Here is a 13,738-nt window from a genome sequence, read left to right as displayed (position 1 = left end):
ATTCCTCTAAAATACCTTACCCTGGTCGATTTTTAGATCTAAGATATCCCACAATTCGTTGTGTTGCATAGATGGAGTGGTTAATGTAAGTAAATTTAACAGTGTACATTTTATTTATCTTTTTAAAACATTTTATTTATACCGGGAAGTAATTTTATCAGCAATCATTCCCTTAGTTATCTCAAAAGTTCACTTGATCTAATTTATTGCACAACTTTTTGTTATTGTTGTAACTTTGTGTATGGGACAGTCATATTATGAAATGTACAGCTGTGAGGAAATGCACAAATAGAAATTGTACCAATCTTATATTGGAATGACAATATATTTATAATTTGAATGCGTAGTCAATATTAATGAGGGCGTTCTGAAAACTAAGTGGACTTCCGGGGCGGAGACTAATTGTTTTTATATTAACCTGATTTCAATTTCATGAACAAGTGTCACTTCTGACGGTTAAATTAGTTGGTGTTCACTGACTAGAACTCAGTCAATGGGCTCTGTTTAAAGTCTCTATTTTCTCTTTGGGAGATAAACCAGAACTTTTTTGATCCTTCGATGATATCTAGTCGATTGTTTTCTTCATAATAATCGAAAAAGATGAAGGAGTTAACGTTAGTGGAGGAGATGCCTAATGAGGGGTATGGATGTGCCGTTGCGAATCGTTTCGGCCAGCTGCTGGACGATGAATCCGACCCTTTCGACATCTTATTCGCAGCAGGAGTAGGGAAAAAGCAGAAGAAGAAGAAAGAGGAGCAAAAGAAAACTTCAACCACGACTAAAGCTGGAAAGAAGGAGTCTCAAAGGGACAGGACAATCGTTCTTCCAGCAGTTGGCGGTGGACAATGTAACTTGGGTGAAGGACGGGGTAATTTTACTCGACACACACACCGTTTAATAAAGTTATAGATTAATTCAATCAACCACTAGAAGAGTCTGAATGTGGAGTGCGATAGTTGCTTGAGTTTTAGGCATTTCAAGTGTTCATATGTTTGTGGCATGTGTTTCGTCCAAATGTCTAGGCCAAGTCCGCCTTGCTCGTGGAGAGGTTGAGGAGCGAATAGAGAGACGCGTGACTTTTGAGCGCAAATTCAACGATGACGACACTCCCCTCAGTTTCTCTGTTGAGAGGTAAAGCTCTTGCTTTGCTACTATTTCGGAATTATTTTGCGTGCCACTCATTCTATCTTCGTCTGTGTGTAGGCCTGTGGATGTGCTGGACAGGCCTGTCAGAGGAAGAGGTACTGGACGTGGACGAGGAGCCCGAGGCCCAGGATATCCAAGATCCAATGATGGATTTGACCAGAGAGGAAAGAGGGAGTTCGAACGACACAGTGGCAGTGACCGAACGTGAGCAGTGATTCTTTACTGTCTTTTAAATGTCCGTTTAAAAAAAGTAATGTGGTGGTTGGCATCTGGTTTAGATTTAGGGCCTAGACTTTATGGGATAGCCTAGTTCACCCCAAAATGAACATTCTGACATTTTCTCACCCTCAAGCTGTTCCAAACCTGTGTGAATTTCTTTGTACTGCTAAACACAAAATAATGGTTAACCAAACAGTTGATGGACCCCACCCCGAAGTCAATGACTTCTGTCAAGTGTTTGGTTACCAACATTTTTCAAAATATCATCATTTGTGTTCAGAACGAAGAAATTCATACAGGTTTGGAACAACTTGAGGGTGAGGAAATGTCAATTAATTTTTGGGTGAACTATCCATTTAATTCCATATCACTTAGGCCTAATTAAAATTGAGATATAAACTTGTCCTTTATCACTGAAACATTGTTTCATACTCAATAAATTAGATACAAATATTATAATATGTAACAATATATTGTGATATTATTTATAAGAAATTAATATCAGTCTCTTGGTTCTATTATGTGATGGGTGATGTGCAATTATATGGTTAATTGCATTGTCTACCTTCATTACCATTTAAGAACTTATCTGTGACCCATTTTTTTTAGTTAAATAACTATTTGGAACCTGCTGGTTTAAAGAATTTGGGAACTAATGTCTGAAAGCTAAAAGGGTTCATATGATGCTTCATCATTTGGTTTAATGTTTAAAAGCTTTGATGTAAAAAGTCACATACTGTACATTATTGCGGCTCCTCTATTCTGTCTGAAACTGCTGAATTCTACAAAGTCCCTCCTTCCCCTAAAGCTCTGAGTGCTCTGATTGGCTAAACGCCTCAAGCTTGTCTGAAATGTAACGCCCTGTACCATAATTGTGAGCTTCAGCTTTAAGCAGTTGTAAACATCGTTTTACTGTATCAGTTTGAGCCAAAGTGTATTTTCTAAAAATGTGGATGATCAAGTTGAACGATTGGAAGCAACTTTGCGAGCACAACTTGAGCAGAAAGTTTCACATTGGTAAGTGCTTTGTATTTAGCCAGCATTGTGCTTTCCCAGGTTCAGGAAGAGGTCCTTTGTAAAATGCGCTGTGCACAAAACTTTTGGGTTGTACTGCTCAAAAACAGCTTTATAAATAAATATTTACATCAGATTCCTAATTTCATCTCTTTTTGGAAGGCCAAACAAAGCGGTTTTGTTTTCTCATCCAAGCACGAGATGTCTCCACGACGTAACACTGCAATTCACTGAAGCCTTGTCTTCTCTCTTCATAATGCTCATATTTCACATTGTGACCGACATTTGAGGAAGTAATATATGGGCTTGGATTGAGGTGTTTAGAGCGGTGTTCTCTGTTAGAATAAATCACTTAGTGGGAGACTGAGCTTTGTAACTTTGCAGATCTCATACACACAATAACGGATATATTACACTAAAGGAAAACATTAAAAAGCATCAAGTGACCCCTTTTAAAACATTTTGTGCGCAATGTCTTCTGGTAAATGAGACATTTACTTGAAATTAGGAGTGTCCGTTCGGAAGATAAGCGCAGTGGCAGTGGATCTCGCAACTGGGGCTCTATGAGAGACCAAATGAGGTGACTTCACATTTTATATAGTTATATTATGTCCGATTGGAATACTTTTCTCAGTTTGCTGAGAAAATGGTTGTCATCTTCCTTCTGTCCTGTAGTGAAATTGAAGAGGCCTCACCTAGTGAGGAGGTTGTTGAAACTGAGGAGACCCAAGAGGTAGTTGCAACTGATGGAGAAAACAGGTCTGTTTCGCACAGCTGCAGGAAATATCTTATAGTTGTAACACAATACTTGGTACTATTATGTGCTGGCTTCATAATGGATGTTAATGTATGATTGCTCGTCTTACAGACCATCTGAGACTGAGGAAGTGATTGAGGTTGCCATAGAGATGACACTGGATGAGTGGAAAGCCCTACAAGAGCAAAGCAGGCCCAAGGTAGAGCTGAATATTCGTAAGGCAGACACCCCTGTCCCGTCCAAGGCCGTGGTTATCCATAAGTCCAAACTCCTTCAGGTATGGAGTCTCATTCTTGGCTCAGAGTTTGTTGGGTGCAGTTCTGCTCTTGTAATTGCAAGTCTTTCTTTCTAGAAACTTGATAATGGCATTGATGAAGAGGATGTAGTTTTCCGTCGCCCGGCCAACGACATTACCTGTCAACTGGAGATCAACTTTGGCAGCCTGGCTCGGCCCTCTCGTGGTGGGAGAGGTGGACGAGGTGGAGGTGGTCGTGGCCGTGGGGCTCCCTCCATGCCATCCCAAAGATCTCCACAAAAACTTGAATTTGTAAGTTGGTTGTATTGGTTGCATCAGAATGTGCTCATGCCCCTGACAACATATTCCTGTGAAATGCAAGACTTGCAAGCCAGCTTGGTGTTCATGCTGTGTGAGAGTGTCATTGATCATTCGTGGTTTTGGGCTAATTCATGTTTTGGTATTTCCTAAGGCTCCAAACCCAGATGATCCAGAAGATTTCCCTGCACTGGCCTAGTGCTGCTCCAGAGGAAGAGAGTGAAAAACAAACTGTTCTGCAACCCATGTTGGTAACACTGAAATGAGCAATGTGCACTTAAAATTATAAAAAATAAAGAATCCACAAAGTTGGTTATTTGCATTTACTGTAATTGTCATCTTGTTAATCATTAACTTTTGCACTTGATTGGATTTAATATTGAGGCTGGAGAAGTGGTTTGTTCAAAAATAAAGCATGCTATTAAAGGCTTTCACCTGCGCTGAGTGAACACTTTATTGCCCAATGTTAAGCATTTAATCATAAATCATAATGTGGAAGGGTTAGTTCACCCAAAATGTAATTCACTCACCCTCATGATGTTACAAAACTATAAGACTTTTGTTCTTCTGAACACAAATTAATTTTTTTTTTTTTTTTTTTTTTTTTTTTTTTTTATGATATCTGAGTGATTTCTGTCCCTTTATTAACAGTTCACGCAACTACCACTTTGATGCTTCAAAAAGTTCATAAAGAAATCGTAAAACTAATCCATATGAATTGAATGGTTAAGTCCAAATTTTCTGAAGAGATACAATCTCTTATACGCTAAACTGATTTCATTTATGCTTTTATTCACATATAAACATTCATCAAGGAATACATCTGATATGGAAAACAGAAGCTCAAGCTTGCTTGAAGTGCGAGAACCAATGAGGTTCATTCTCGTGTTCCGTAGCACGCTTGAGCTCCTGTAAGAACCAGTGAGGTTTGTCGTCGCGTGTCAAGCATGTTCGGTTAGGCTTCTGTTAGATCAATGTTTAAACGTGTATAAAAAAGGCTAAATTCAATCTGTTCATTGTATAAAGTGATCTTGTCTCTGAAAAATTTGGACTAAACCGCTCAATTCATATGGATAGTTTTACTATATGAACTTTTTGAAGCGTCAAAGTGGTAGTTGTGTAGACTGTCAATGGAGGGACAGAAATCGCTCTTTAAAAAACATCTTCATTTGTGTTCTGAAGAACATTGTTTTGAACAATGTTGAACTGAAATGTAATATTCTGTTTGAATTAGTAAAGCTTACACAGTAAGTATACCATTCAGGAAGTTGAGCTTGAGCAACAATTCGTTATATTAGACTAAAGGTTTTATGTAAAGACTGGAGTAATGGCAGCTGAACATTCATAATATAAACTTGTGCTTTATCACTGAAACATTTTCATATTCCAATAAATTAGATACAAATATTATAAGTAACAATATATTGTGATCTTATTTATGTTCGACATTAAATTCATATCAATCTCTTGGTTCTATTATGTGATGGGTTAATTGCATTTGTCTACCTTTATTACCATTTAGTTATATTAATATAAAAAAAATGTTTTTACCTTGTGCTATATTTTTCATTACATAAATGCAGCTTGCTGAGCATAAGACACTTTCATGAAAAAACAAACAAAAAAAACTTCTGAACATTAGTGTGTAAACAATGATAGATATGAAGAGGAAGGTCAAGATCAGTTTGAGTTTAAAGTGTTTATCTCGAGTTTAAGCAGCGTTGATGGATAAAGGAGATGGGTAGAGAGATACTTAAAACTGGTAACTTTAACTGCAGTCCAAATAAACCATTTGATCTCAGCCTCTTTTCAGTACAGTTCTTTACTATACCACCAGGAGGCATAACACCCCAGAGAATAAGATAAATCTGACCCTTGTGCTCCTGTGGCCAGTCGGGTGTCCATTGTACTTCTACGCTATTTCCCTTGTGCAGTGGTGAAAAACTGGGTCACTGATCTGATACTGTCACCCACTGCTTGAAAAATTATTAAAAAAAGTTCTGATGTCAGGAAATAGTGCTTGCTGTGTGTGTGTAGACAAGTTTCCTCTAAGCTCACAGTGCTTTGGCTGGTGATGGAATGTCACACTGCTAGTCATATAGTGAAAGGAAATTAAATTTACAATGGGCTGTTTCCTCCAACTCACCGTGTATCACTATACATTTTGGCAGTTTGCTAGACATACTGCCAATCTTGCTGAAAAGAACCAGGGAGCTCTGTCCTGCAAGCCTGGCAGCAGTGAACTCTGGAATCAGATTCCTCGATGAGGAAATGGACAGTGAGAGAAACACTCATCTGCTGAATTTGCTTTTTTTCAGCTCCGCTGTCCCTCTAGATTGCTCTGACACTCTTATCTTTGAGCTATACGAGTCTTGTCTTAGTGTTGTCATATGATACACACTGTTTTAGTCTTTGAAGAGAGTCTGTTGTTTTTTTAGGGGGATTGAGCCAGATTCCCGTGGCTGCGTTAACACTGAGATGATTGTAAATGTTAGGCTTAAATGTTCTTTCTGCATTCTCAGGGCTGTTTTTTCTGTGGATATGTGTTGAGCTGGTGAAACGCACACATGCATGAGCTCATTGTAGCTGACAGAGTGAATCCAGATGGATAAAGCAGTGATACTGGAAGGATGTGTGTACAATATTTTCTGCACCCAAGTCCAAAGTTTTCTTTGTCTTGGCATCTTGTGTTTTCCCATCAGCCCTTTTCCTTACTCTTTCCCTCTGTATTTAAGTGGCTATTGGGGAGATCATGAACTGTGTGACTATAATTAACTGTCAACTGTTTTGAATTAATATAGATCCACTGGGGCGTAGAAACAAATGGTGATTGATCGTTGGCCTCGGGACCCAAAGAGTGATTGATTCAGTGTGGTGTTGAATTTGGTGTAACCCCAAAAAAGCATTTGTACCTTTGTCGTTTATTTTTCCTGAACAAATGTTAGGCTAAATCTTAAACAATTGAGATCTTGTTTTCCTTGAATCACAGTCTTTTGCTTAGTGTTGCTACAGATGAAGTGAAGCGGTCGGTCCTATAAGCAACGTGAGATGATCTGAACTAAGCTGACATTAAAAGTCTTGGACCTGCTTGTATTTCATCCGTGTTGGATTTGTTCATGTTATCCTCCTGGGACCCCAACAAAAAAAAAAAAATAGAAAAAAATGTTTCATGACATTTATAGTGTTTGGAGAAATAAATTCTCTGTAGAGAATTCAGGACTTGGGTACTAAGAAAATAAAGGTAAGAGACTAATATAAATTCTTAGGTTTTGTGCTCATTTCCTTCACAGTCCTCTGCACTGATTATATATAGCTGACATATGTTTATATTTTATATTTGTGTATGTACACTAGTGTACATATTAATTAGCAGTGTTTAATCTAAATGAGTAATTTTTTTTCCAGCACTTTGGCACAGAAATTCAAACTTCCACTAAACATTTGCACATAGTTTCTCAATCATGTTATGAAAGATATTACAGAATGATTTAATACAACATTTACGTCCTGATTTCTTTACACAGTTTTAAAAACATGGATGAAATTAAGCGTTTCCAACCATATATAGAGTACATTCGCGTTTGCACTACTAAAATAGTGTTGAAGTTTCATGGAAGTTTCTTATAGTTACTAGTTAAGTCATACTTGTAAAATCGTAAAAAACGATTTGAAAATCAATCAAATGCAAAATGATGTTCCTGTAGTTTGCATTTGATTAATTTTCAAATAGTTTTTTATAATAATCACATTGCAGGATCCTGGTAGGACATGAATTGTAATGAGCTAGAGAGAGATCGGTATGGATGAAGGCAAATTATGGTGCAGGTTTATATATATATATATTTTTTTTTTTTCTCCTGTGGTGTCTCAAGGTCGTGCTCCATGGTAAATAGGTGTAGAGCTCAAAGAGACAAACCCAACATATTGATTAGGGCTTTAAGGCTAGAGCCGTTAGAAACCTTGAATCCAGAAGAGCATGTACTTGTCGACTAAGAAAATGGAGTCTGATAAACCACATGCTACTTTAGGGAATCAATTACATTCATCTCACACAAAGAAATTCTACTTCACAGAACAATTGTTTACAACAAGACAAACTGCACAAGACTCGGTTTGCTCTGATTTAATTATGCATACTGCAATATGCACATATTTGAACTATTTTTATACACATTTGATGTGCGTGTTTTCAAACAGGCCGGACATATCAAAGTCTTAACCCATATCTATTAATAATAAGCAGCTAATCAATCAGGACTTTGGAGACACAGGCTGCTTTTACCCTGCAGGGAGAGAGGAGGCCAATCAGCAGTGCCCATGTTCATTATTAATTCAGTAGCTATGGGACCTCTTAGCTCTCTACCCCACTGAGTATAGAGAGCTCTGTGTCAGCACAAAGTGTATCTATCACAATTCAGCCTTCTTGGTATTGATTAGGTCTACTATGTTAAATGTATTCAAGCAACAAGTAATATTAGTCATCACTATGGATAATTAACATGCATGAGATGATATATATAGAATTATACGCATTACAAATTCTGTTTAAGATGCAGTGCTGTCTTTTTTATGCATGTGGATAAGTATCAAGAGTTGAATGGTGAAATCACAGGCACTGGTAAAACTAGGGGTTGAATCAGCTGTCATCTTCAAGCAAACTTATTTATAAGAAGTGAAGTGACGTGAAGGCCAAGAATGGTAACTCATACTCGGAATTTGTCCTTGGAATTTAACCCATCCAAGTTAGTGCACAAACATAAGGGGCAGTGAGTAGTGAACATACAGACACACTGCAAACCACACACACCCGGAGCAGTGGGCTCCTAATCATTTCCTAATTATATTCTAAAATATAAAAATCAAGATGTTTATGACAGCAAGAGTAAATTTTGAAAGCCTGCATTAGTGGGGATTTTTCATAGACTTTTTCTGCCAGTTACATTGTTACAGAAGACTGTTTTTATGAGTGGGTTATTAAATCATTAATTCAAAAGATTTGTTCAAAACATGGATTTGTTCAGAAATAAAACAAGTGTCTGTCTTAATGAGTGAGTCATTGAATAGTTCATTCAACCGATTTGTTCGAAACACCGATTCATACAGGAACAAACTAAGTGAATTGTTGAATCATTCATTCAACCTTTTTATTCAAAACACTGATTCAAACAGAAACAAAACACAGCTTACTGTGTGTTTCTCTCAGACGTTTATACTGTGTTCACGATGACGTGAACGCATTTTACAAGTTGGAATCTTGTAATTACGACATGGCATGAACACATCTCTCTTCACCATTGGAGCAAAAACTAAAAAAATCACTAAAATTGTGTCTAAAAAGTAAGTTCCTCAATATTCACTTTGTTTATCAACCTATTGTATTAAAGCAAAATTACGCTGTTTTCCGAATATCAGCAAGGCTGTAAACAACACAACACTCTTCTTCCTTGTGTGATATGGCTTAAATATTAAAGTCTTTTGTAATATCTTTTTTTTTTTTTTTTATAATTTAATTACTGTGAGGGCCAAATTAATAGCTTATATTTCACAGGAGTATTTGTTTTTACACCATATATTCACCTGAAGTGTCTTCCCGAAAATACTCAAAAAAGAAAACACAGGCAATGAAAACAAAATGCGCTAGAATTAGCCGTCATCTTCGATTATTTATAGTTAGGATAAGAACAATCTGTAAAAAATGAGTGTGTTTTTGACAGCAAGAATGAATTTTGAGGTAATCATTGAAGTTTTTCTAGTTTTAAGAGACAAATGTGACTAAAGTTCCTGCTCCGGTTTCCATGGTTGTATTTGAACGTGAAATATTTTAAAACGTTTTTTTCTTTATGGTTCTTTATCATTTCAGTGTCATTGTGATGAAAATGACTAACCATGTTTGAAACATCTTCAGAGATGACTAATCAAAATATTAATATTCCAGCACCAGAGTTGGACAGCCAGCTCAGGACTTTGCAATGTTTGAATTACTTATTCTTTTTCATTAAAACACAAGCAGGTCGCTGGAGATCTTCAGTATTCCATTCGGTTTCTGTCTTTTTAGGGCACAGCCAGTGTGTGGTCTGACCTACCCTGACCCAACCATGTCATCTAGCCTATTGAATGTGGATAAATGCCCTCAGGTGATTCTCTCTTAGTCAACTACTGATCTCCCTGTGGTGTGATACAACATGGCCCTGACAGGTTATGGAAGTGCAGTCCAAACACAGCACTGTAGAGCTGTTTAATTAGTTCACACTCTCCATGGTAGGCACCCAGAAGGCCCTCCTGTACACTTACTTTATCTTAATGTGTTTAACGTTAGAAATAACCCAGGGCACATTTCTCACCAGGGACCGACCTCCTTGGTTCCTTCGAGAGTCGAGGCCGTACAGGCGATGTTGTTCTTACTGGCACGGAATTGAAAGCTGCAAATCCAGTGGCACTTTTTGCAACTGTGTTCATCTATTTAACTATGCATAAGCAGTGTTGTGCAATAATAAGATATGTGTAGGCATGTGTTGGCTATGAATATTTCATTTGAGATGTGATTTTGGCAACAAACAATCTGTGAGCTGTGGGTCAAGGACTATTTGTTTTGCATGCATATGAATGACCGCTTTGGCCTGAGGGATGTGAATATCTGCCTTTTATTATTATGTTATTATTAACATCCTGAGACTGTGCCAGAACTATCCCAAGACCATGTAAAGGTCATTGTAATGGCTCTAGTGGGTGGTGAGGTGGGCACCTGCCCTATAAACCCCTCCTGGGATCTTGTGGATGTAAGTTTCCTTAGTGGCCCATTATCAAACATTTAGGTTGCTTGTCTAGACTTTTTAAACTTGTAGCATTGTTAATGTGCAATGAAGCTACCTAATATTGATGCGAATTACCATAGGAATGTGAATAGGAAGGCTATGAGTCTTTTGTTCATTATTTACTCATTTTAACCCATACGCTGCCATTGTTTTTTTCAACTTTCACAGTGACAAGATCAGTGTTTATCTTCAAAAAGATACACTTTTAACAAAGTCAGTATTTTGCATCAAATCGAGTTTGTTCTCAGACATTAGAAATATGAAAATTCTGCTTTCATGTTTTAGGAAGAAGATGTCTTCCAAAGGGGATCATGATATTTGATGTGCAAGGAACAGACTGAAATTTAAGTTAGATGGCAAAGATCTGTGAAGATACTTCAAAAATAGAAAAGTGTTTGCAGCGACACAAGGGTAAGTAAATGACACCATTTTAATTTTCATGATGTAAAAATGTATGTATTTAAAGCTACACTATGAAACTTTTTTTAATGAAAAATGTTAATAAGAGAGTGCTAACAATTAATTGCGCAAACCGCGTCTTTACCCATATACACTTTGAAAACCCTATTATAATGTTATATATTAGAACTGTCGGGACAGAAATTGCACACAAAAAAAAGCTGAAGTTGAAGCTGAAAGTTTATTACAATAAATACGAGAAATTAACATGGATTATTCGAAATGGCTAACCTCAAGGGAATCACCAGTTGTGAATTTTTTTTGGTCCATTTGCTCTGATAAGATACCCTGTATCCAAATGTACACAGAGACCTTAAACCACATTCATGCGCAGAGGAGCTGAAGCGCAACCAAAAAACAATGTTCTTTCACAAGACATGCAGTTTTTTAAATTATAGTGTAGCTTTAAGATACATGTCTGCTCATCAGCAACAAGCTTTTTGCATCTCTAAAGGCCCCTTGAGAGGGTATGTATCTCAGAAGATCACTGTTTTTTATGTTGCATATTGACATGGTGACTGGCTAGTGGTGAGAACGATTTGTCCAGGTGGGAACATTTGATATGCGAAACTTGGGTGGTCACTCAGATCTCCATATCGCAGTGGGCCACAACAACTTTGGAGATTTGTATTTGGTGCTTCCCTAGTGTTTCAGAAATGAAACGTAACATGTTTTTTGCCTGGTGCCGCCCATTGACTTGCATGAGCCTTTTGACCTGAAAATGTGGCAGGAATGGTGAGGAATTCTAAAGCATGAGCAATAATCATTGGAGGTTAAATATATGCTTATGTTAATACATGAACTAGCCATGAATTAGTAAGATAAAATGAAATGTGTTGATAGATACTGATGTATAAGGTGTCTCTGAATGTGTGTTTTTCAGCGTGTATTACACACACAGTGAGTCTGCAGATAAACAAAGTAAATAGGAGTCCACAGGAGAGTGTGGCTCATGCTAATGATGACTGTTTAATTGAAATGAGTAGAGAGACAGCAGCTCATATTACAGCTCTCTCTGCCTCTCTCTTCTTCCTCCTTCTCTCTGTTTCGTCTGGGATGTGGCTTGGGCTGCAATAGTAATTACCGTTTAGTCTGAGGGAAGAAAGTCGCACTGCTGCTTTCGACAACCGCGTTTGACTCCTTGGGAAGTTTTCAAGTTAAACAAGCCTATGCAAAATTGCAGCTGCTTAACACCATCATTACAATTTTCGTCAAATGAAGACACAGAGGCTGTTTGCACATCCATGCTTGGCATTACCACAAACATTTTAACAGGGAACTATGAAAATTATATTCATTGATTTCTTTCGGTTGAGTCTTTGCTGTTTGAGTTACGGTTGAAGAAATTAGCCCACTTTATAATGATATACATGAACAGACAGTTTTTTCCCCCCAGCATTTATGTAGCATCATTATGTGACTATCTGCTGATATATTTGATCATTTAATCAGCTGTTTTTGAATGAATAAATTCAGTTAGAGTTATAGCATTAAATGTGAACAAAAAAAACATTCATTTATATAATGGAATCAAAGACATAGGAAGGAAACTGAGTCATTGTTCTATTCATATTTCACCTGAAATAAGCACCAAAGAAATGAATAGAATGAACTACTACTATATACATCTTTCTTTTAGCATAATGATTCAGTTGTTCTTTAACAGTCAATATAATACCAGATGGATTGTGTAGTTGTCAATTTTTAGAGCAAATGAGAGTAATTATGAGACTTCTAAATGGAGAATGTGTGCAAAATGAACGTAACTTCTGCTATGACACCATCAGAACAGTTTCAATTTACATAACAAATGCATATATTTGAAAGAGATGCTTCAGGTGTGTTGACTTGCACTGTTCTTGTGAAGAAAGATTCTACAGATGAATTTTGGCATGAAACACATCTGCACAAATGATTCACTTGATGAAATGAGGAAAATCTCAGGACAGGTTCGACACAATGATGAGGAAGAGATGAACTTTCACATGAGTCGTTTCTTTGATGTCTGTGTATGAAGCTTCGCAGGCACATAATTGGTCTATTCTTTTAATTACTGATGCTTTTATGTTATTTTAGTCATTTATAGTATTTAGCAAAGCAGATGTTTTGCTTGATCCTTTAGTAATTCCAAGTCAAGTTAAAATTTTCCTTTTGTTTGACATTATTGTACACAAGCTATAAACTGTAGATTCATTAAAGTAGACATGACTAATGATGTCTACATTTGGCTACGCACTACCTTGTTCACACAAGGTCATATATGATAAAATGTCTAAAAAAGTTGTTTTTTTTGCAGTCTCATGATCACTTTATATGCCAGTATAAGCAGTCAGACTTTTCTGGATTCAAATATAATGATGCATTGTTATTTTTGACCTTTTATTTTAATGCAAGTAAAAACAATTTTTGCTTAGTTTGTGGGTGGATTAAATGATTACAAAACATATGTGTGACAATATAGTGTCTATATAAATTTTTTATAATATTGTAGGCCTAAATATTTGATTTGAAAGAGTATGGTTTATTTTCATATTGATGTTGTCTTCATAGTCAAGCCAGTGTTATTACTTGCCCTCTGATATTTTATCGCGTTATTTATCATGTTTTCTGGGAAATCTTCCCTCCAGGTAACCATGACATTGTTATTTGTTGAGGATAAATGCATTTAAAAATATCTCGCTGCTTGGAAACGGGAGTGTATGTTTGTCGTTTCCAGGGTAAGCAAATAGATTGATTCAGCTTTGCTCCCGTGTTTTCAAGAGCCTTTTAGTGGCATGC

General features: G+C 36.9%; 1 protein-coding gene across 2 annotated transcripts; it reads left to right on the top strand.

Annotated features, from left to right (window-relative positions):
- The first annotated feature begins 332 nt into the window (after positions 1 to 332).
- Positions 333 to 4,127, top strand: LOC309478345 (intracellular hyaluronan-binding protein 4). Of its 2 annotated transcripts, none has more exons than XM_082141970.1 (8): positions 333 to 856; positions 1,023 to 1,131; positions 1,204 to 1,350; positions 2,888 to 2,959; positions 3,055 to 3,138; positions 3,248 to 3,413; positions 3,489 to 3,683; positions 3,844 to 4,127. In XM_082141970.1, exons 1-8 carry the CDS (start codon positions 601 to 603, stop codon positions 3,886 to 3,888), a joined length of 1,074 nt encoding a protein of 357 aa, XP_081998096.1. In that variant the 5' UTR covers positions 333 to 600; the 3' UTR covers positions 3,889 to 4,127. The 2 variants fall into 2 exon arrangements, with proteins under 2 accessions (XP_081998096.1, XP_081998095.1); XM_082141969.1 differs by having other exon boundaries at positions 333 to 868.
- The last annotated feature ends 9,611 nt before the right edge of the window (positions 4,128 to 13,738 follow it).

This window comes from Leuciscus leuciscus, assembly GCF_965113295.1.
Source record: "Leuciscus leuciscus genome assembly, chromosome: 16".
NCBI lineage: Eukaryota > Metazoa > Chordata > Actinopteri > Cypriniformes > Leuciscidae > Leuciscus > Leuciscus leuciscus.
This window is presented reverse-complemented; position numbering and strand designations above follow the sequence as displayed.

What these genes read in the sequence shown, in the direction of transcription:
- LOC309478345 (XM_082141969.1), top strand. Translation starts at nt 601, where the DNA reads ATGAAGGAGTTAACGTTAGTGGAGGAGATGCCTAATGAGGGGTATGGA. An exon ending in CTCAGTTTCTCTGTTGAGAG is followed by an intron (nt 1,132 to 1,203) that starts GTAAAGCTCTTG and finishes GTCTGTGTGTAG; the next exon opens with GCCTGTGGATGTGCTGGACA. An exon ending in GCAACTGATGGAGAAAACAG is followed by an intron (nt 3,139 to 3,247) that starts GTCTGTTTCGCA and finishes CTCGTCTTACAG; the next exon opens with ACCATCTGAGACTGAGGAAG.